General features: G+C 41.2%; 1 protein-coding gene and 1 pseudogene across 1 annotated transcript; one reads left to right on the forward strand and one right to left on the reverse strand.

Annotated features, from left to right (window-relative positions):
* Positions 1–6,612: 6,612 nt before the first annotated feature.
* On the reverse strand, positions 6,613–7,365 carry LOC143886948 (protein FAR1-RELATED SEQUENCE 5-like). The gene is made up of 2 exons (XM_077391116.1): positions 7,246–7,365; positions 6,613–7,140 (listed from the first exon to the last, which is right to left on the reverse strand). Exons 1-2 carry the CDS (start codon positions 7,363–7,365, stop codon positions 6,613–6,615), a joined length of 648 nt encoding a protein of 215 aa, XP_077247231.1.
* A 2,150-nt stretch (positions 7,366–9,515) lies between these two features.
* Positions 9,516–10,787, forward strand: LOC143886949 (coatomer subunit delta pseudogene; annotated as a pseudogene).
* Positions 10,788–24,515: the final 13,728 nt, after the last annotated feature.

The raw sequence follows: 24,515 nt of genomic DNA on the forward strand, positions 1-24,515 counted from the left end.
TTTCATTTTCTCTTATGGATTTGCTCTTTTGCATTTTTTTCCACCCTTTACTCTGTCCGGTTTCCCTTCGACCTTCACATGATCTTCCACTTTTTTGCCACGCTCTTCATTTTCCTCAAAATTCTCTGCTTTTTAATCTCTTGGGCTTCCTCCAGTTTCTTTTTTCTTTAACATTTCTTCTTCTGTGTTTTTTGTTATGAAGAACAATGCCAGTTAACTTCGATTATTTCACTATCCTCTCGTTGTTCTCCATTTCTCCGGAATCAAGAGTTGGGGACAAACTTTTTTCTTATATGTTCTTTCACTCTCTATCCTCATCTTGACTGCTCATTTGGTTTAATTGTAGCTTGACACCATTTCACTTGGTGAATTGTTGCTTCATTAGTTGGCATCAGATAGGGAAAATGATGCTTTGAGAATGTTTACACAATCAATTCCAATGAGTCAATTAAAACCCAAGACATGAAATTCGCACCCTGTCATCTTTTTCTCCAATACATTGAAGCTCTTTGAATTCTTTAGTTCTAGGTATGTGGTAGTTTTATATATTCATGCACCTATATGCATGTATTGCTTCCTCTGTTGTTTTAATACTCTCTTCTCTGGGGGTGTTCTGTTTTTATTTCATTTCAATCCAAAAGTTTTTGTTGCAGTTGAATTTCATCACTTTGGATGGGTAACATAGTGTGTACATGCACCTTTAGACACTATTGATTGATTGATCTCAATCAAGTGGCCTGTTGCTTGAATCAGTCGGTAACACTCTCGATGCATCATTGTGGTTGGATATTCATTCTAATATCCCATGTCAACTGGCTGATAGGCCCTAACACCACCATGCAACCATAGCTCCAAATTTTCATAAGTTTGTATTTATATGCAAGTAGTCTGTGTCACTAACACTTGTTTTCAAGTCTAGGGCAAACAATAGAGCATAAGAAAATGAATTACATGTTTAACAAGGGCATGTCTTTGAACATCTTTCATACAATATCCAATAATCCCCATCAGGTTCTTATGCCTCACTTTTTTCCCAATGTCTGTTGTTTCTTTTCTATCTATATTCAATAGTCTCATAGAACATCTTTTTAATTAACCATTTACATTTTCTCTCTCATCCCGTGCATCGCACGGGGTTTTTTACTAGTATATATATATATATATATATATATATATATATATATATATATATGAGAAATTATATGGTGTAAGGGCTTACAACAATAAGGCCTTTGTACGGTGGAAGTACCACCCTTGACATTTGATCCAACATCAGCTCTTCAAAAAGCTCAAAAAGTGAGTTGTTGTTGGATCAAATATTAAGGGCGGTACCCCTACCGTATTGTTGTAACCCCTTACACCATATAAAATCTCATATATATATATATATATATATAGAGGTTAGTGATTCTAGTCGGTAGAGTAGATAAGGCTATCTACTCCACCCTTATTAAGGGCCGTTGGATTATAAGGCTAATGATCCCAACCGTTGAAGTTATATATATAGAAAACAAGGTTTCTGTTTTCCCTCTCTCTACGCACGCTGGGTTTTTCGACGGCTCCCTCTTCTCTCCCTCGCTGGGTTTTCCGACGGCTCCCTCTTCTCTCCCTCGCTGGAAATCACGCACGCTATGCACGCTGGATTTTCCCTCTTCTCTCCCTCGCTGGAAATCCGACCCTCGTTGGTGAGCCCTAAAACTCTGATTTACTCTTCTTCTTTTCTGGAAATCAAGCAGCCAACAGAAATGGGTTTCAGATGTATGATTTTTTTTCCGTTTATCATCAGTTGCAACCCTTAGGGCCATGGAAACCCATTTCTGTTGGGTTTCAGATGTATGATTTTCTTCTCTCCAGCCATGGAAACCCATTTCTGTTGGGTTTTTATTTTTTTAATTTGCAACCCTTAGGGCCATGGAAACCCATTTATGTTGGGTTTCAGATGTATGATTTTCTTCTCTCCAGCCATGGAAACCCATTTCTGTTAGATTTTTTTTTTAAAATTTATCATCAGCCAACAGAAATGGGTTTTTTTTTAAATTTATCATCACCCAACAGAAATGGGTTTTTTTTTTCATTTATCATCACCCAACAGAAATGGGTTTTTTTTTTTTTTTCATTTATCATCACCCAACAGAGCTGTGGGTTTTCGAACAAAGAAAACCGACATCGTTTATCATCGGCCAACAAAAATGGGTTTCAGATGTATGAATTTTTATGTTTTTAATCATCAGCCAACAGATATGTGTTTTTTTTTTTCATTTATCATCAGCCAACAGAAATGGGTTTTTTTTTCATTTATCATCAGCCAGCAGAAATGGGTTTTTTTTTTCATTTATCATCACCCAACAGAGTTGTGGGTTTTGGAACAAAGAAAACCCAAATCGTTTATCATCGGCCAACAGAAAACACTGGCTTTTTGCACAAGGGTTTAAACGATGTGTGTTTTCTTGATTTTTTCATTGGGTTCAAGATTCATGGTTCTTGGGTTCTCTTCTTTAGGGTTACTTTTAGTAAGGGTTCTGTGTTGGTTCTGGGCTTTTCTTTGTACGGTTTACCTGAAATGGGGCGTTTGGACTTATGTTTTTTTTACATTTTTTTCTCGTATTGTGGATGTTTTGCTCTTTTTTTGTTTTCTTTTAGAAAGTACTGTATGTGGATGCTTAATATATGGCTTTGTTTTCATGAATTCTATATGGATGTTTAATGGGTTTGTGAAGAAAGTACTGAAGAATGAAGATTCCATGCTTAAAGACCGCATCAACGAAATTAAGAATGATGTTATGATGCTGAAGACTGAAAATTCCATGTTTAAAGACCGCAACAACGAACTTAAGAATGATGTTATGATGCTAAAGAATGAAAATTCCATGTTTAAAGTTTGTGTAGTTGTAGGGGTTTTCTTCTTTTTTTCCTTTTTCCTTCGAAATACTAAGTGAGAGTAGAAGTGTATCTGGCAGTGAATGTATATTTGGAGCGTCTCGTGCATGTATCTGGCACTGAATGTATCTTTCTTTTGAATTATGTTTACAGAGATGTTAGTGCACTTATCGTGTTATATCTGATTTTTTAAAATGGCGATTGTTTTTGCCATTTTTGAAAGTAGTCAAACTCAAGTTATTCTAATTCTGCTTTTGGTGACAATTCAGCTTTTGGCGACAAACTAGTCTCTGCATTTGGGTTATGTTTTTTTTTGTTAGTTTTGTTAAATGACAGTTTCCATCTTGAAGGTTTGCAGAGTTGTGGTAAGAGTTGCAGGTTGATGTGGATAAACTACTTGAGGCCTGATCTCAAAAGAGGCACATTTTCAGAGGAAGAAGAGGATCAGATAATCAGAAGAGGCACATTCTCATTTACTATAACTCTCCTAATTTTTATTTATTCCTAATGTAGATACACAATTGGCTCGGCATGTGACCATTGTATCTCATGCTTACGTTTTCCTATCACTTAAGGAATTGAATCTCTTTATTAGTTAGAAATGTTGAATGGGTTCTGCTTTTGCATGTGAACATGTACCCTTCTAAATAATTCAGCACCCAATGACTAGGATGCCATGGGAACTATTATTTTTTTAATGGGTCTCACATTTCAACTTAATATTTATCTAATGGGGGTAGTCATACATCAAATATGTGATATCTGAACAACCATAAACATAAAAGCGTGATATCTGAACAACCATAGTGGTTTGGACCTCGGCAAATATGGGTAGGCCTGGTGCGTGGGATCAGATCCGTTGATCCAAATGGCGATCATAAGTCCGGACGAATATCGTTGAGTACACCTTTATCAGATGATCCTACGCACATGATCCCACGCACTGTGCATTTGCCTAGTTCGTGGGATCAGATCCTTCAAGTCTAGTTCTAAGGATAATTTCTTCTTTCGTTAATTTAGAATGGAAATATTGCGGTTATGATTTATTTAGAGGGATGTCATAATAAATTAGAAAAGAACCAGTACCCCACACTCTCTTTGTTCTCCCCAACGCTCCATCGATTCAGGTTAAAATGGCTGGAGCATGGTATGTAATCACGGTAGCCTTAAAAGCATAGGCAGAGAGGGCCGAAGGAGCATCAAAAAGTTGTGACAGAAACTAGAGGGAGATCCTTTCATGGACACAAACACCTTATTTGAAGGCCATGGCAACACTAGCAGCCCATTTAGCCAACGGTCCTAAGATTAGGATCCATGGAATTCTGAATTTCTATACATAGATTATGAAGACCCTAAGGTGTGAAATTCACAATTCATGACCCAAAGATATACACTTAAACATCAAACACTCACAAAATCCGAACATTTTATCCCAACAAACCAGTGACTAGGTTCTTGCATAGTACCTTTATTCCTTCGAATTGGTTAAAATTATAGAAGAACTAAATTAATATTAAAACATAATTTTATTACTGATGGCACCATTACAATGTTTCCAACAAATAGAACTCCCAATTGAGCATGAGCATGACATTGATGGCACCATCTCTCCTCTGCGATTCCAAAGCAAATCCAAAAAGCATCTTCTCTACGATTCCAGTCAAGTTCAAAATCACCCTGAATATATTACATGGAAAAGACAAAATTAGTAACAAGAACCACCCACAATCATGGTGTGAAAATACAGTATTGCTAACAACTATCTTGTGTATATCCAAATTATGTACTGCCAACTAAATTTATTTCAATTACAACAGAGATATACTAGTGATGAAAACTCTTACCATTTGAAGCACATTGTTTTCTGACAGCAACTGTCCAGCCTACAAATGAAAAGAGCAAGTCAAGTTCATGTTTCTAGAAAGGTACGTATTAGCTGAAATACAATGTTTATCCAAACTTACAATGTGAAAGAGAGAAATGGGCTCCCTGATCAATGTGAAAATACACTAACCTATTTCAATCTTCCCTACGCTCCTCTTCGTGTTGTTGGTCCCCTTCTTCCCCTTCAAAATTTGGTGTGGTCATCTATTGGCACACACACAGTAAGAACAAATAAGTGATATATGTTAACTCATGTGATTTAAAAATGAATACATAAGTAAACAGAAGTCCAAACCTTTTTCTTTTTGTTACAGGTTGTTGAATAGTGGCCTTTTCCTCCACATTTTTTACACGTCCGTTTCTTTAATTCGGATTGGGAGACCTCCAACGGAGACTTAAACCGTGATGCAGCTTTCGGCCGACCCTTGGTTTTCACAACTAGGGGGTCGCGAATAGATATATCAAGGGATTCGGTTATAAAATTAGATTGCACTTTGCTGCCACTACTTGACAACGCATTTTGTTTCTCTCTCTTCTCCTGTTCACATTCCTCCAGCCACGCATCTAAAGTCTCATCCATCTTCTTGTAAACAGTTTTTCTGCTCTTAAGTACTTCTACTACTCTCTGACACTTTGATAGTATGTACCATTTCTCAACTGGAGTTACTTCATCATTATCATCTTCGCCTATGGCCACCCCATCTACATGAAATCTTGCCCCAATTGTCCACCTATTTAGGATATATCGCTCGGGAATGCAACTTAAACGCTTCAGGGACATTATGCGAATGATATGTTTGCATAAAATCCCTACGGTCTCAAACTTCGCACACGCACATGTGGCCTTTACACCTTCGTCAGATTCTTCATAGACAACTTTGCACCATTTCCAAAGCTCCTCATCACTCAATCCAACACTGTATTCTGTGACATTGCCATTCTCACCCAATAAGTCATACCAACAGTCGTTGCTATCCTTAAACTCCGATTGGAAAATGTTAAACATTGTCCTCGTATAACATTTCCCACCTTGTGCTTCCAGTTTGTTCCTTGAAATCAATACAGCATTTGAAGATTTAGTCCTGAAATCTTCTTCAGATTCTTTTTTACGACGATCAGCAAGCGCCTTAGCATATTATTTCACAAATTCTGGTAGAGTAGTGCTCTGATTAACATATCCATCAAAGAATGAATTTATGCTTTCGCTACGCGAACTAGAAGTCATGCCAGCAGTGAAAGTCTCTCTAAAATACGCTGGCACCCAATGACTTCGTAGCTCCCACATTTTCGCTAGTCAATTATTTTCAGAAATCCCATATTTATCCACAAAATTTTCCCATTCTTTCTCAAAATCGGGTATTTGTCTCTTATAAAACCACTTATTATAATCCTTACAGAAGTCAGATTCAGAATCTCGCATGCCTGCACAATGCTCAATCAGATGCCTATGAATGTGCCACGAGCAAAACCTATGACGGGTTTTCAGAAAAACATTTCTAATAGCATTTCTCATCGCCACATCCATATCTGTAATTATACAACCCGGAGCTACCCCAAACATACATTTTAACCATTGTTGAAATAACCATGTAAATGTGTCCTCTTTCTATCTCCTAGCAACGTGCATCCGAATAGAGTAGACTGCCTGTGGTGGTTAACTCCAGTGAATGGTGCGAATGGCATCAGAAACCTATTCGTCTTGTATGTGACATCGAATACAATTACGTCAGCGAAGGTGAGGTAAGCATTCCTCGCCCTTGAATCTGCCCAAAACATAGATCTCAAGTTCCCAATGTCATCCATCTCCATCGCAAAATAAAAATTTGGATCTTCAGCTTGTTTCTCATGGAACTATCGAGCTATTAGGAATGCTTCTTGCCCCATATTGTTACGCCTACGTACCCTCAAATGGGACACCACCTGATTTGCTGTGACGCCACTGCCACCACCAGATGCCGAAGTACACACCCTAGCAATGTTACAGGGCTTAACCCCATGGTCACTGAGGTTCTCCATCAAATTCTTACAAACCATATTCTTCACGAATTTATTATGTGAGCGATGCATTCCTCTTCTGGTAGGAGAGGTCAGATCATGACAATGTTTGGGTTCAAAACTAGTCACAACCCACTTCTCTTTTCTCTTTTTAATCTCCATCTGTGCCTCACAGCCTTCTCTTACAGAGCGGCGTAACTTCACTTCTTTTCTTATCTGTCTCTTATCGTTAGTATTTTTGAAACCCTCTCTCTCACATACAAATCTCCTCGTTATCACTTCCAAATTTTTCTTTGACTTATTGGTCTTCGCTTTCCGTACACCAAACCCTGCAGCCAAACCATAAACATTATAGAACTCGTACGCAGCTTTTGGGGTTTCAAACTGTTGATTAAGAAAGGGTTCATTAGCTACACTTGTCCCTCCATCATCCTTACTAGGCGTAGTAACGACACCACTACACCCCTCCTCGTTATCAACTTAACCTACAACACCCTCATTCGGAATTTCCCCCTCATTCAACATATCTAATTGATTGCCATCAACTTCATTGTCATCAACCACAACTAACCCATGACAGTCGACTTCATCAATCAAAGTCGACTTCATCAATCAAATGCCCACAAATTTGCGACACATTACTATCTATCACATACATACAACTTCAGCACCTTTTAATAACAAATACAACAATGATTTAAGACTCATACAAACAATATAGTTTCAGATAAATGAAAAATGAACAACCCCACAGCTCTGTTGGCAGATGATAAATGAAAAAAAAAACCCACTGTTGGCTGATGATAAATGAAAAAAAACCCATTTCTATTGGCTGATGATTAAAAACATAAAAATTCATACATCTGAAACCCATTTCTGTTGGCCGATGATAAACGATTTGGGTTTTCTTTGTTCGAAAATCCACAGCTCTGTTGGGTGATGATAAATGAAAAAAAAAACCCATTTTTGTTGGCTGATGATAAATGAAAAAAAACCCATTTCTGTTGGCTGATGATAAATGAAAAGAAAAACTCATTTCTGTTGGCTGATGATTAAAAACATAAAAATTCATACATCTGAAACCCATTTCTGTTGGCTGATGATAAACGATGTGGGTTTTCTTTGTTCGAAAACCCACAGCTCTGTTGGGTGATGATAAATGAAAAAAAAAACCCATTTCTGTTGGGTGATGATAAATGAAAAAAAAACCCATTTCTGTTGGCTGATGATAAATTAAAAAAAAAACCCAACAGAAATGGGTTTCCATGGCTGGGGAGAAGAAAATCATACATCTGAAACGCAACAGAAATGGGTTTCCATGGCCCTAAGGGTTGCAAATTAAAAAAAAAACCCAACAGAAATGGGTTTCCATGGCTGGGGAGAAGAAAATCATACATCTGAAACATGCAACTGATGATAAATGAAAAAAAAACCATACATCTGAAACCCATTTCTGTTGGCTGCGTGATTTCCAGAAAAGAAGAAGAGTAAATCAGAGTTTTAGGACTCACCAGTGAGGGTCGGATTTCCAGTGCGGGAGAGAAGAGGGAAAACCCAGCGTGCGTGATTTCCAGCGAGGGAGAGAAGAGGGAGCCGTTGGAAAACCCAGCGAGGGAGAGAAGAGGGAGCCGTCGGAAAACCCAGCGTGCGTAGAGAGAGGGAAAACAGAAACCTTGTTTTCTATCCCAGCAAGGTCCCTGCAAAATTTTATCAAAATCCGAGCACGTTTGCCTAGCGAACTAGCTGAGGTAAGTGTCGTAGTATAAGCTGGAAAGGGGGGTGATTTTATCTTGAAGGGGGGGGGCTAATTTATCTTGGAACTGTGCGATTTAAATCAGAATAAGACAAGATTGTGTCGTGCGCTCATCAAAAAAATCACGCAAACCGCGCGCCCATCAAACTGGTTGTGCCAATATCAACCTCCCCTTTTTGCATATAAATACAAGTTTAAAAGAGAAAAAATGGGAGAGAGAGTTTTCTTCCCCAATTTTTTCCCCAAATTTCCCAATTATATTTCCGATCTTCTCTGGCAAGGTTCCGACTAGCTCCGGTCGATATTTCTTTTGCTATCTTCTTCTTTGTTTTTCTGTAGAGATCTTAAAATTTTCTGTGCGTTCATGTCAAACCTTTGCTCAAGATCCAAACCTTAGATACGTACGATCGAGTTCCTAGGCTAGATCTGAGCTTAGAATCCTTGATCCTTGCAACAAAACCTTAGATGCAAGAGGTTTATGTTCGGATCTGTCTTTTTTTTATTTTGGATCTTTGTGTTTCAATCTCGATTCATTTTGATTCAAGGAAATCTGAGAGGAAGAGAAATCCCAAACCCTTTTCACTTTCACCATTTTTTCCGGTCATGTTCCGATCAGATTCCGGCTGAGCATCATCACATTATTTTCAATCTCTTGCTACCTTGTGCTGTTTAAAACATTAAAATTGAAGATTTTATCTTGCAAGCTTCAAATCTAGCAGAGGAGAGAGATCCTAGATCTAAAATATCCGATCTGAGAAATAGGAGGCAAATCTTGAAGATTGGAGATCTTGCCGGATTCCGGCAAAGTCTCTACTGGATTTCTTTATACGTGCATTAATTTGAGAAAGCAATCTTATTTTCACTTGAAGAATCCAGGTAATCTTCTTTCCTTGTTATTTTGTTCATGATTAGAATATATTCAAGCTAATTAGCTAAAATTATTACTGTATGTCTTATGAAAATTGTTTAAGATTATATCTAGAGTGGAATAAGTAGTCAACATGTTATGATTGTTACTATAAAGTCTTATTTGAGTTATACTCTTTTGATCCTGGATTTTGATGCTATGGTGTTTTGAGAGAAAATGAAAATATATCCAAATGTTATACTTAGTTCATCACATTAGTGCAAGATAAAAAATAAATAAATTAAGATCTCTCTTGGCCACAAAGAAAGTGTAACTGTTGCTCAAGTTAAGCAATATTGTGATATGGAAAGTCATGAAGAAAGACTGCACAAGCTGGTAATGCAAAGCAAGATCAATGAAACTAAGGATGTAATGAAGCGTAAAGCCAGTGAGATTGACAAAAGCAAGATTGATAGAACCAGAAGTGATAAAGGAGGATTTATGGATCTTCAGGGAAGAATTGAAAGTAGCTTTAGTGATATGAGTATATCTAGTAGTGGTGGAGGTGGATTTGGAAGCAAATTCTGGATTTGGATTGGGTGCTGATGTGGAGCCTTCTTCCTAGCAAGTCTAAAGGTTGTCCCCCTGTGTCTGCCATTTCTCCTCCAAAAGGACTTGGTATGCAACTTTGGAAAACACAAAAGACAAACCAATTTTTGGAATCTTTAAAAGCTGAAGGAGAAGTGATTCTTGAGGATGTACAACCAACCGCCATTCATTCAAAGTCATCCATTCCACCAACTGATCCCATTACATTGACTGCTGAGGAAAGGCTTAATGTGACACTCAAGCGAGATGGTGGGGTTGGCAACTTTGATGTTCAGGGTAGCCTTTTGCTTCAAATTTTGAACCAGGAAGATGGGCTCATTCAAGTTCAGATTGAAACTGGTGGAAATCCTGGTGTCCTCTTCAAAACTCACCCTAACATCAACAGGGAGTTATTTTCCAATGAAAATATTCTTGGCCTGAAGGATCCTAACAGGCCTTTTTCCCACCGGTCAAGCTAGTCATGCTGCAGGTGTTGGCCTTCTGAAATGGAGAATGCAGAGCACGGATGAGTCTATTGTGCCATTGACCATCAACTGCTGGCCCTCTGTTTCCGGAAGTGAGACATACTTGAACATTGAATATGAAGCTTCCGGGATGTTTGACCTACAAAATGTTGTGGTCTCTGTGCCACTTCCAGCACTTCGAGAGCCACCAAGTGTTAGGCAAATTGATGGCGAATGGAGGTCTGACCCAAGGAGTTCTGTCATAGAGTGGTCCATCCTTCTTATTGATAGCTCTAATCGCAGTGGATCGATGGAGTTTGTTGGTCCTACAGCTGATTATTGCTCCAAAATAGTGCTAATTCCGCCAGTTATTCTCTGATAGTTCACTACGAACAGTGACACCACAAAGATCTCAGATTTATTTGGTGGTTGGCTGCTTCTATTTGAAATCCGTTTGACATGGCTCAACCTAGATACAGGGATTTGTTTGAACAGCTTTTTGGAAAGTGACCAGCGACAAGATGCAATGTTCAAAGAGATCAATCGGAGATGGGATCGACTTTGTTCGCTTCAAAAACAACACAACCAGTGCCCTTCCATAAGAGGGCATACTTTTCAAGAAGGGGAGTGGGTTGAGATGCTAAGGAGATCCTTTCCAGGGCCTATTTTGCATGCTTCTTATGACCAGCCAATGGGCTCTTATGTTGAGGCTAACATTCCCGAGCTCTATTACGGAATGGAGGCCATGGGAATAGTGGAGTGGGTACATAAAGTGGAAGAAGAGTTTGACTCTAAGAGAGTATCGGCAAGGGATCAAGTGCCTAAGGTTGTAGCAAGATGTAGAGACCGGGTCAAGACTTGGTGGCAATCATTGAATTACCAGCGGCGGGAACTAGATGAACTCCCAATTCAAACTTGGGAAGAATTGAAGAAGGAGATGGCACGGCATTTTCTTCCTTATGGATATCACTACATGTTGAAATGAGCTGATTGCTACCACCGGTACCTAGGGTACTTTCTCACCCTTCACCTTTGATTTTTTCATCTTCCACTTGCTATATAAATGATCATTACAGCCAATCAACCTGTTTCTATTATCATAATTGATTTCTAATCCTCTGTTCATTTGAGAGTAGTAGTTACCCAGTAAAGAGTGAGAGGTTCTAGTACAATTCTTGGAGCATGCATGCATTATTATTTGTTCAATTCCTGGAATCTGTCACATGTTGTATGTTTCTGTGGGTTTATTTTACTGAACTATATGATAATATCACTAGGAAAGTCAACGTTAATAGAATAAGAAAGATTATATGATTACATCCTAGTTTCAATGCTCGTCTAGCTTGTCCTTGTACTCTCATGTTTCGAAGCTTGAAATTATAAGTTCAGGAATCTATTCTCGTGGGTTGGGGCGATGAAGACGTTAGTCCAAGCCCATCCTTAGAGGGACCTATCGGTTTATGGTGGTACCCTCTCTTTTCATTCTTCTTCTTCTTTAAGTAGAGTTTCCTAGTCGCCCTTAGACACTACTAGCCCTTTCTTTGCGAAGGGCAATGAAGGCGTTAGCCCAACCCCATCTTTAGGGGGACTCACCATATCATGGTAGTACCCTCTTTCTTCTTCTTCTTCCCTCTTTAGGTAGAGAATTGCTTAGACATTTAAACACTAGTAGCCCTTTCTTTGCAAAAGGGCGATGAAGGCATTAGCCCAAGCCCATCCTTATGGAATTCACTTAGTCTAAGTAGCACTCCCTTCTTTCATATAAAAGACTTGCCCAGTCTTTTAGATGTATATCCCTTAAGACCTTAGGTTCCCCCTTTCATTACACGGGCGATGAAAGAGTCATCTAGAGCCCCTGTTTAGGGAGACAGGCTATGTCTCGTGCAGAGAAAATCATACCTTTTGAAGACAGGCTTTATCTCATTAGCGAGTCATACATAGGAGACTATTCAAGTCTCAAATAGAACACCTCCTTTAGGTTAAGGACCGCCTTGGTCTGTTAAAAAACCGTACCCTTCTTATCATTGCATGGGCAATGGAGCCCATCTCTGTGTTTAGGAGATTTGCCTAGTCTCACTAACACCCTTATTATCTTCTTTTCTTTTAGGAGACTAGCCTCGTTACATTGGCACTCCCCTCTCAGGGTTGTGCACTAGTAGTCAGTCCTTTCGTATAGGAGTCAGTCCTTTTGAATAGGAGTCAGTCCTTCAGTTCAGGAGTCTGTCCTATCATCATAAGGGTTAGGATTCTTTCCAACCTCTCATCAAATCATGTGCTTTTCTATCCGCTCCTGCAAGGTATAGTATGCTGTCCAACCCTTATAGATTTGTTATTCTGTTCATTCCCCCCTCAAAGCATAGGATGCAGTCCAACCTTTGCGAGATATCAGGAGTCTATCATCCCCTTATGATGATAGGATTCTATCCTCTTGAGTCAAACACATAAAAAACATATGAAAAATCTAAAAAAATCTTAAGTCATTAGGAGTAGTTAGGAAAGTCGATTTACGAACTACGTTGGCTTGATCCCTTTCAACAGGGTACGTAGTGCAGCTTGGGATCCACATCCCAGGTCCAGCCAAACCTTTAAAAATAAACATTTCAAATCTTCCAAAAATACAAAAATACTTCAAAACCTTTTCAAAAAGATCTTCCCCTAGAGTTAGGAGTCTGTCTTAGCTGTTTGGGGTGTTTTAGAGTTAGGAGTCTGTCTTGTTTGTATTGATATGGTGTGCCCTGTCGTGTAAGTGTCCCTAGAGTTAGGAGGCCTCGAGTTGATCGGTTAGACATTTAATCGAACCGATGGCTAGACTAGGAAGCATATAGTCAGCCCATGGTTTTCTTTAGGATGTACAGCCTAGATACACATAGGATGTAGGGCCCACCTGCATTAGCTTAAGGCTAACCAACTTGCATTAGTTAGGGCATATAGAGAGTTCTGAAAATTACAATTCACCTGAACTTAAGCAATCGTGTAAAAAGCTTTAAAAATCAGTCGAGTCTAGTGGATCGAGTCTAGGATAGCGGTTCTAGATGGTTAGGCATCGTAGATAGAATAGGTCATCGAACTACGTTGACTCCGATTCTTCCCGAGGCCGGGATACGTAGAGCAGCTGGGATGGACGACCATCTTGGTCCGAGTCAAGTCACATTAGAGTTTTAGGATTCATCTTGTCCAGTCATGTATAAAATTAAATTGTGTTATGTGTTTTGCTGTGTTTTCTTACTTTCATGTACAGATCATATACTTTTAGCTGTAGCATGCATGTGTTTGTACACCAGAACTCAGACACCAACTAGGTATGACACTCATAACCTAGCTATTATTAGGCGCCACTTCTTTCATTTCTTTTATGTGTGCTTATTATTCATCTCCGAGACATGCATGATTAGATAGACGTCTTCTCGGAGATATTAGTTCCCATTTCATATGACTTTCGCTCAAAACTCTTCAAAATTATTAAGTAAATGGCATAAGAGACCAGGTGTTTGCACTTAGGCGGATGAGGTGCTCTTTGGACCTTCCGAATTCGTAACCAGGCAGGAACCTTATTTTATATCTCTGGTTATCCGTTGCAACAGAGTATAGTATGGGATCCAGGGCCTACTTCCTTGGATGGCGACTCTTCTTTGTTTAAGGTACGCCTCGAATCTGGGCTAGTCCCCGAATCGAGAGGTATCTCACCTTTTATCGCCACTCATGCTGTGAGAGGCACTTCTTTCGAGAGTTCCTTGGTAGAGCTCTCAATTCACGTGGATGATCCTGAGACTGTTAGTTTGGGGCTCGTCCCCCGCCTCTCTCTCGGATCGGGGTCCACAGCAAGAGATAAGAGAGATTGCACCCGAGATTTAAAGTGGTTCAGTCCTCCAACGCGAGGCCTACTCCACTCCACCAACCAAACCCGTTGATGGCTTCACTATATGATCTTCTTAACTTCGGCGAAGATCGGTGCCGATTACAATTCCAATTGCTTTAACCTTGGTGGTAATCTTCACCACGGAGAGTGGGCTCCCCTTTTTTGAACACTCCCCCAATACAAACGTCTTGAATAAGAAAGAAAGAACAAACAAAAAATCCCTCACAAGGGTACACAATGTTTGTAGAAGATGTACAATTTGAGCCCAATGATCCAAATCCTAATCTTAGAGGATGAGAGGCATAAACAAGCTTGAATCACTCTTAGGATGTTCAAATAGAGTTTTAGAGTGTTAGGATTGATAATTGGGAAGTTAGGAATACCAATATATATAGAAAAACCCAAATATGACTATTTGGTGGCATAGTGGTAATTATGGCAAAAACACCAACGGCTCTTTTTTCTTCCCGTTATAGTGGTCTCGGAGTTCCGAGAATTTCTCTCGGAGTTCCGGGAATACAAACAGAAGTTGGAAAAAAGCTACTGGACCAAATCTCGGAGCTCCGAGAATTATCTCGGAGTTTCGAGAAGCCTATATGTAGCAGATTTTCAATTCTATTTCTTATTTGTTTGGGCTTCCAACTTTACACCAAGTTGGGATTGTTGTGAGGGTTCCAAAGTGTTGGAACACCACAAGGACAATTCCTTAAACATTTTAGGGTGTGTGAGATTTATTTTATTTATGACTCTTAAAATCTAAAGCTAGGATTGGATCAATACAATCTAAAAAGACTTAAAATGGTCTTCACTTGCAATGCCTCAAGTCTTCTGCAGTCTTGGAGTCCCGACGACTTTGGCCTTCCGAATGTGGTCAAATGAGTGCTTCTTGGCCTCAATCCAAGCGATCTTGTCTTAGCACAAACATGATCTACAACTTAGACAAAACAACACATTAGTGATATAAATCACTTGTGTATTGGAATCATCAAAATAAGACAGGAATGCCAAGGTGGGAACCATTGGGCTTACAGGCTTTATATAAGCAGCCCCTAATACAACATAAAAGGTCTAAAATACCCCTAATAAAAATAAAATGCCTCAAAACTACCCATACTAATGTAAAATGACATGAAAAAGGGGATGCTTCTGGACTAATGAGCTACAAGGGCTGATGTAGAGGATGACAAAGGGGATGCTCTTGCATCAAACTCCCCTTCTTAAAAGAACTCATCCTCGAGTTCCCATCAGCCTCTTAGTCTAATGACTCCGTCGGGGTCAAAAATATAGATGATCCACTCTCTCAGTGAGAGTAGTAATCCATATAAGTCAGTCTGCCCCATGCATCTCATCAAGAATGGATCATCCGTGCAAATGTGGCGGTCAGGACGAGTAGCAATCCATATCAAAACAAGCATATGCTGAAAGTCGCAGTGGTAAAGTGGTCCGCCATGCCAACCAGCTGCAATCTCATTAAATATCTAATTTGTGTCGGGTGTAACGGCTATAGGCAGCACCATCTCAATATGAACAACATCTGCCAAGACATCCTTTGCAACCGTGGTAATGGTGATGTCACCTCTGGCATCTGTAAGTGTATGCTCCTCATCTACAACTGTGCTCACTAACGGTGTGATAGACTCTATCTCAACTTGCTCTGCCGTAGCCTCAATGTCTCCATCATCACCGGCCTCACTATTAAGGACAACAAGATCACCTCTAGAATAAACAACATCACTAGTATCAAGCTCGTCACCGCCATCGTTTGGCTCTGAAATGATGGTCTCAACAACCTCTCCTGGATGGCCATGTGAATCCTCAGTATCATGCATAAGCTCTCCCTCCCCTTCTTGTTCGCTAGCCTCATCATCAACCTCTAGGGGTGGAGAAGGATATTTATGTACCCGTCTCTCGAGTCTCTGTATCTGTACGGTGAGAGCATCAAGATCATCCTTCCCTTTATCGCGAGCTTCTCGTTCTCGGCAATGCTAAGCCAAGAACTTTTCCCAGCTATCCTTTTGGGATCTCTCCTCATCAAGTTGTCGTCGATACTCTATCGGAGCATAAATCCTCAACAAGCGATCATGGACTTGCTCCCACTGGCAGAATGGAGGTTTGCCAGCTTATCTGCAACTGTACCCGAGCCATATAAATCCTGAGTGAAGGACTTCAGGAATCAAGTGAAACAAAGGCCAGTTTAAGCAAAGTCAGTTCAATTGGAAAGACAGTTCAACAACAAAAGCCTTCAAGAAATGCAGTTTCGTTAGAGGGTCATATAAGGAGGGAATACCTCGGTCTTGGAGGAGTTTTGGATGTAGTGGCATCTAGGAACTTGTTCCCAAAAGTTATGAAAGTTTCAAAAAATATTTACTTGTCAAATTGTGTCCATGAGCATGAATTGTATCTGTTGTAATAGAATACCCAAAATCCCCAGCAATAAGGCCAACAGTTTCTTTGCGAAAAGGTCTTATAAAAGCTTCCTAAAAGCATTCTTAATCATTCCCATAAGTCATGTTTCGTCATTTCTCCCCTACGGCTTGATGGCAATAGTTGTTGCGTTTAGTTCAGGATATGTGTTGTTGCGTCATTCGTCAAAGTCTTTGTGTCAATATCTTAATCGGGCATGATCTCTATTGTCATGGTCATATCTTAAGTACTCGAAATTCGTCATCTTCGAAGTCATCAATTCATCTAAATCATGGTCATATCTCTCAATCAATCCATCTCAATCAATCAATCATGCAATCTTAATTTCAGTTTAAAGCAGAATACCAATCCAATATCTCCAAACCTCTTGACCCCCGGGCTTGCTCGCAGCCAGGTCAATCCCTTAGCCTCTTGACTCACTCGTAGATAGGCTAATTCCTTCCGACCTCCCGTCTCGCTCGCAGACAAGTCGATCCTCTTTACCCGGGGCTCGCTCACAGCCGGGTCAATCCCTTAGCCGTCTGTCTCGCTCTTAGACAGGCTAATTTCTTCTGACCTCCCATCTCGCTCAGAGACAGGTCGATCCTCTTGACTCCCAGGCTTGCTCGCAGCCAGATCAATTCCTTAGCCTCTTGTCTTGCTCACAGACAGGATAATTCTTTCCGACCTCCCGTCTCGCTCGCAGACAATCTAATTCCTTCCGACCTCCCATCTCGCTCGCAGATAGGTTAGTTCCTTAGTCTCCCGTCTCGCTCGCAGATAGGCTAATTTCTTCAGACCTCCCATCTCACTCGTAGACAGGTCAATCCTCTTGGCCCTCGGGCTCTCTCGTAGTCAAATCAGTCTTGGAGCCACCCGTGTCGCTCGCAGACAAGCTAATTCCTTCCGACCTCCCGTCTCGCTTGCAGACAGTTCAATCCTCTTGATCCTCGGGCTCACTCGCAGCTAGGTCAATCCTATGACCTTCCGTCTCACTCGTAGACAGGTCAATCCTCTCTGCCCCTGGGCTCGCTCGCAGCCAAGCCGATTTCTTAGCCTCCAGCTCGTGGACGGGTAAAATCTCTATTTCTTTCCAGAGAAAAAGCTTAGTGCCTCTATGTTAGAAAATCCCATTATGACAGTTTATCTTGTCCACTAAACCTCTCTATTTCATCCAGTATACTATTTTAGAGTTCCAAATCTAGGATATTGCATTAGGTAGTGTTTCATGCATCTGCATTTAGTTGCATTAGAGTTTTAAGTCTTTTGTTGGCTAAAGCTACGCAAAAAGTCATTGTCTCTTTGGCTTTGGCATTCGGTTACTCCGTCACCTCTGCCAACGAGGGGCATTTGTAGACACCCTCATTTTACTCTTGAAATTCCAAGGGTAGGTTCGAGTACTATTCTAATGGCAACAAATGAGGACGTAAAATTAGGTTCCTAACAAGTTTTAATCTTTTGAAAACTTCTAACCCAATTTTGAAGATTAAGAGATCAACAATGAAAATTAAGCGCACAAGTTAAATCCTAAGTGCAATGCCAATTTAAAGTAAGAGATAAGAGAGAGTGCACCCGAGATTTAAAGTGGTTCGGTCCTCCAACGTGAGGCCTACTCCACTCCACCAACCAAACCAGTTGATGGCTTCACTACGAATTCCTTTAATGGCGAGGAATCAACCCAATTACAATTTGGTTCGGCTCCGCCTCGCAAGACTTGCCACGAACCAGAGAAAGCTCCGCGTCTCCTTGCACTCGCTCTTGGGATGGCTCCGCGTCCCTTCGCACTCGCCCAAATACAATCTTTTGAATAAGAAAGAAAGAACAAAAAATCCCTCACAAGGGTTTACAAGGTTTGTAGAAGACGTACAAATTTGAGCCTATGATCCAAATCCTAATTCTAGAGGATGAGAGGCATAAACAAGCTTGATTCACTCTTAAGATATTCCAATAGGTTTTTAGAGTGTTAGGATTAATAGTTGGGAAGTTTAGAATACCCATATTTATAGAAAAACCAAATATGACCCTTTGAGGGGCATAATCGTAATTCTGGCAAAGTTCCAACGGCTATATTTTTCTTCTCGGAATAGTGGTCTCGGAGTTCCGAGAATTTCTCTCGGAGTTCCGGGAATACAAACAGAAGTTGGAAAAAGCTACTGGACCAAATCTCAGAGCTCCGAGGATTGCTCGGAGCTCCGAGAAGCCTATATGCAGCAGATTTTCAATTCTGTTCATTGGGCTCCAACTCTACACCAAGTTGGGATTGTTATGAGGGTTCTAAATTGTTGGAACACCACAAGGACAACCACTTAAGCATTTTAGGGTGTGTGAGATTAACTTTATTTATGCCTCTAAACACCTATACTAGGATTGGATCTTTACATTCTAAAACGACTTCAATCTTCAATTGAAGCTTGAAGTCTTCATGCGTCTTGGATCTCCGATGTCTTTGGCCTTCTGAATGTGGTCCAATGAGAGTTTCTTGGCCTCAAACCAAGAAATCTTGTCTTAGCACAATTATGATCTACAACTTAGACATTCAAACACATTAGTGATATTAAATCACTTATGTATTGGAATCATCAAAAGAAGATGGGAATGCCAAGGTGGGAACCATTGGGCTTACAATCTCCCCCTTTTTGATGATGACAAGCACAAGAGATTTTCCAATAAAAGCACACATATATTTCCTTACACTAGATTTTTCTCCCCCTTTGGCATCTATAAAAAAGATGGGGTAAAAGAAAAACAAAGGGTTAAAATTTTCAATTTTAAGCTCCCCATTTTTTAAGGAAAAAGACAAACATAGAACTCCCCCTATTTAGAGTTTTTATTCAACACAAGAGGGGATATTTAAATAACCATAAAACGATATTCAATTTTAAGAGCAAGCCCCTAATCTAAGCACATATGAAGAGAATCATATGGGGGCTTTGGGAACCCAAGCTTTCTTGGTTCCACCACAATCCCTAATCTTAGATGCACATTGGAATTGGTAATGAGCATTGATTCAACAATAATGGCATCTAACATGAGGGTTAGATAGACTAGTCCTATCAGAAAATGCATGATTAGGTCTATGACTAGCCTTCCTCAAGATTATGTCAATAATTTTATCATCATTTAGGAATCCATGGAGACATAATCTTAACCTTTCATTTTCATTATGAAGATGGGTTATTTGATTTAGAAAATCATTAGTGTCATCTTCATAAGATTTCGAAGAGCTTGCCACATCTTGAAGTTTAACAATTTGGCAAGTTTTCTCATCCATACTACCCTTAAGGGTTTTAATCTCAAGTTTAAAATTTTTAATTTGTGCTTGAGATTTAGATATGGAAGAAGATGACTCATTTTTTAAAATATCAATTTCATTTTTTAATTTTGAAATAGATTTTTTAAGAACTTTATTTTTTGAAATTTGAGAATGCAAGGTTATGCACAATTCATCATAAGATATGTTTCCACTATCACTACTTGATGAATTACAAGAGGGGTTAGAATTTACCTCATCTTCATGGGTGAGTGCCATGAAGCAAAGATCATCCTTATTAGCTTCCCCTTCACTTGAACTTTTGCCCGACGTGCTTGACGTATCCCAAGCGGCGACGAGACCCTTATTCTTCTTCCAATCCTTCTTCTTTCCCTTGTACTTTGAGGAAGATGACTTGAGAAGTGGACACTCCGGTTTTATGTGTCCCGTCTTCTTGCAATTGTAACACTTTATTCCTCCTTCACTTTCTTCTTTCTTCTTCTTTTTATCCTTTTTGTGTTTTTTCTCCATAAGCTTTTAAATTTTCTAAACGCTTCTTCCTCATCACTATCCGCATCACTTGAGGATGATGAGTCCGTCTTGGAGGCCTTTAGAGCTAGAGATCGACTTTCTTTTTCTTTTTCTTTTGGCTTTTTCTCTTCTTGACGGCTAGTGAGGAGCATCTCATGAGTGATAAGAGATCCTACAAGCTCCTCCATAGTTAGTGTCTTGAGATCCTTTGATTCTTGTATGGCGGTGACTTTTGGATCCCAATGTGGAGGAAGTGACCTAAGCAACTTACCCACAAGCTCATCAGTAGGATAAGATTTTCCAAGATTAGCTAATTCATTTGATATTTTAGAAAATCGGGTATACATTTCAGAAATATTTTCATTTTCACCCATTCTAAACATTTCATATTTGCTCTTTAACAAGTTTATTTTGGAATCCTTGACTTGTGATGTTCCCTCATGGGTAACGGCAAGAGTATCCCAAATAACCTTGGCGGAATAAAAAAGAGCTACTCTATTAAACTCCTCCGTAGATAAGGCGCAAAACAAAGAGTTTATTGCTTTGTAATTTAAATTTGCATGCCTTTTCTCTACAACATTCCATTCTTCAAATGGTTTGGAAGGCAAAATGTATCAATTTTCAACAATATGCCAAAGTTCCACATCTATCGAAAGAAGATAGATGCGCATCCTTGTCTTCGAATGTCCATAGTTAGACCCATTAAAGAAAGGAGGTCTAGTTGTGGAATGGCCTTCCGAAAGTCCTGTTCCATTTATGTTTGTCATTTCACAATTTGAAAGTTGCCAAAGATCTTATGATATTTCCCTTGTTAAAATTTAAAAATTTTTTTACCAAAGATTTTAAGAAAAGAAAATCTTTTAAGAGCCAAGGCTCTGATACCAAGTGAAATTCCATGGGTAGGCCCGAGTACTATTCTATTGGCAACAAATGAGGAGGTAAAATTAGGTTCCTAACAAGTTTTAATCTTTTGAAAACTTCTAACCCAATTTTGAAGATTAAGAGATCAACAATGAAAATTAAGCGCACAAGTTAAATCCTAAGTGCAATGCCAATTTAAAGCAAGAGATAAGAGAGAGTGCACCCGAGATTTAAAGTGGTTTGTGATGGCGTCTGAATCCGGGTCTGCGACTGTGCGGTCGGTAGAGGGCCTCCGCGGGATGTGCAATCACAAACAGAGGGGTCAGGGGGTCCGGGGTGGGTCCCGGACGACCACTTCGACACCCAAGTCAGATCCTTCGACCAATCAATATAAAGAACAGCGAGAGGGGAAGGGGTTTTGATCAGGGTTACCAGGGGCAACGTACGGAATCTTTTCTGGGTGCGTGAGTGAGTGGGTCGGAGGGAACTAGCAGGGAGAGTAGGATTGAGTTCCTAGCCTCCTCTGTTGTTGCCTCGCCTCTTTTCCCGGTGTCCAGAGTGGAGAATGGGTGAAGTCCTCTTTTCAGAGAAAAAGGCCTCCTCTATTCTTCCTTTTCCTCCCTTTTAAAGGGAGGCGCGCGGCCCCTTTCATCATTATGGAGAGAAAACCTTCTTTTGCAGGATTGGGCCATCCTCCTGCTTCGCCGGCGCGCATGGCTTTGGCGGTCATTTCCTTCCATAATTTGTGATGATGGGGCTTGGGCGGCGAGAGGGTGACACATGTCATGATTGTGTGGTCTTTGCCGTTTTCCAACGTCTTTCTTCATGATGATTGGGCTCTGGTCGTGCATGGATGATAGGTGGCGATATCTGGAAACACAGCCGTATTTGTGTCCTATCATAACTCCCCCTTACTCCTTTGGTCCATTGAATGGGCCAAGGGAGTAACTTTTTGTTCGGGCGAAGTCATGATGAGGATATTTACGAGGGCTCCGGGGTACGAGGAGGCACGCCGTTTTATCCGGCGGCCGTCCCCGGGAATCGGTAGCATCGTTAAATGTGTTGCCTTGTTTCGAGGTACTAGGATTCCCTTCTTGAGTTTAAAAAGGGGGATTGCCCTGGCGCCTTGCAGAATGTGTCCTTTCGCACCTGTTTCAACAACATGTCTGGTCTTCCTTCGCGAGTTAGGGGCAAGGCCCGCCTCTTCCAGGAATCGTCGAGTGACCCCGACTTGTCTTTCGATCCGAGGGAGGACCCTGCGGCTCGTCGGAGGAAGGCTAGGAGGAACCCGGGTTCTTCCTCCGGTCCCCCCCCCCTTCGCCTTTCCTCTCTGCCCAGGGAAGACAAATCGTCTCGTTCCTGTGCGCCAGGGAGTGGTCTTTTTTCTCCCGAGCCAATCACCAGGGGACGGAATTATGTGGCCGTATTGTGAAGATGGGCAAGGAGAACGAGGTTCTTCAGAAAAAGGTTGACCTTCTCAATGAGCAGCTGTTTGAATATGAGGTGGACCCCCTGCTGGAGAGTTCTTGGGAGGAGGAGGGGAACCCTTCGGGAGATGAGTCTTTCTCCGATTAATCTCTGGCTCCTTTTGTATTTTTGCGTGCCTTTCCCCTTCTTTGTTGGGGATTTTTTGGGGCCTGTGTGCCCTGTGCTTTTGTTCCTTGTTTCCCTTTCTTGTTGTAGGCCTGTGGGTCAGGAGGATGGGAATGGATGATCTTTATGAATTGGTGCCGTGTCTTTTTGTGTTGCTTTTTGTATTTTGATAAATATTATCTTTGTTTGTAAGGAATTCCGACGGTCTGACCGGACTTGCGCGGGAATCTGAGCCTTTTCTGGCGCTTTTAATCTCCTTTGCTCATTGTGCTCGTGTGCCGTGGCCTTGCACCCGGGCTCCGGGCCTCATCCTTTTCTTTCTTTTTTTGAAGGCCTGCGCTCCGGGCCCCGAACCTGCGTGGGGTCGAGATAGCGATACATGTTGAATTCGTACGGTCTTGCCGTTTCCCATCGCCTTTCTTTATGAAGTTTAAGCTTTATATAGGTGTGGGGGCGACACGTGGCGTGTTCTAGGAATAGTGCCGTCTTTATATCTCATCATGATATACCTTTGGTCCATTGATTGGTCCCGGGGAGCGGGCTTGCTTGCCTGGTTAAAGAATATCCTGACGAAGGCATTTATGGGAGCTTTGGGGTACGAGAGGACGTGCTGTCTCGTCCGGCGGTTCCTTCCCGAGGAATTGTGTTGCCATTACGCGGCGCCGTTCAGTCATTCAATAGGAAACGAACACGCGGATGGTAATCGCTTGGTTTTCCTACCCCAGGGTTTCCCATGAGGTTTTATAAGGGGTGAGCTCTCCTATTTTCATGCGGATTGCCTTTTGTTCTTTGTCGTTCGTTTTTTTGCTTTCTTCTGGCCTTTCTTCAGGCTTGTCAGATATGTCGTCGTCTTTCCAGGGTCTCTCTATTAGTGGTGGGGGTAGAGTTGCTACCGAGGGGAGTCCTCCTAGCAGTCCCGAGAGTAACCCCGACGGGTTGGGGCCCCGGCAAACGATTCCTGAGAGGAACCCGCCTCTAGGGTTTTCCCCGCGTTCTCCCCTTCCTCCGTTTTACGAGAGGGAGTCCCATGAAGCTTTTGTCCATCGCCACCGGTCGTTCTTCTCCCATGTCCATCGTAGGGAAATGGCGGTTTGCGGTCGAATGATTGACATGGATCGGGAGATTGTGGCCCTGCGGGCGGAGAATGATTTGCTGAGGAATCGGGTGCGCTGGCTAAATGACCAGGCCCGATTTGCTGAGAGTCACCGCTGGGGGAGTTCTTCGGAGGGGGAGCAGAGTGATAAGGAGCTTTCCGAAGCGGAGAACTCTTTTAGCGGCCAATCGCTCTGAGCCGGAGGTGGCGGGATGAGTAGGGTTTGGAGGAAGCCTCTTTTTTCTGCGTCTTTTTTTTGTTAGGGGCCTTGGGGGTCCGGGCCTGTGTGCCTTCTGTTTTTACCCCCCCTCTTTTGTAGGCCCGTGGGCCAGAAGGAAGTAGTTTATGAATGGCTCTTTTTTTTCTGCTTCTTACAACTTATGTCTTATGTTTGCTTTCTCCTTGCGCGTTTGCTTTCCCGCGCGACCCGAGTCTTTTCGTTATTTATTGTTTTTGGTGGCACCGTGTGTCGGGTCTTCGTGACTTGCTCTGAGCCTTTCTTGGCCTTACGCAGTATTTT

This window comes from Tasmannia lanceolata, unplaced genomic scaffold (genome assembly GCF_043159265.1).
Source record: "Tasmannia lanceolata isolate RefF3 unplaced genomic scaffold, GAP_Taslan_0.1 ptg000011l, whole genome shotgun sequence".
NCBI classification, from domain to species: Eukaryota; Viridiplantae; Streptophyta; class Magnoliopsida; order Canellales; family Winteraceae; genus Tasmannia; species Tasmannia lanceolata.

What these genes read in the sequence shown, in the direction of transcription:
- LOC143886948 (XM_077391116.1), bottom strand. Translation starts at nt 7,365, where the DNA reads ATGAAGTCGACTTTGATTGATGAAGTCGACTGTCATGGGTTAGTTGTG. An exon ending in AAATTCCGAATGAGGGTGTT is followed by an intron (nt 7,141 to 7,245) that starts GTAGGTTAAGTT and finishes CTTAATCAACAG; the next exon opens with TTTGAAACCCCAAAAGCTGC.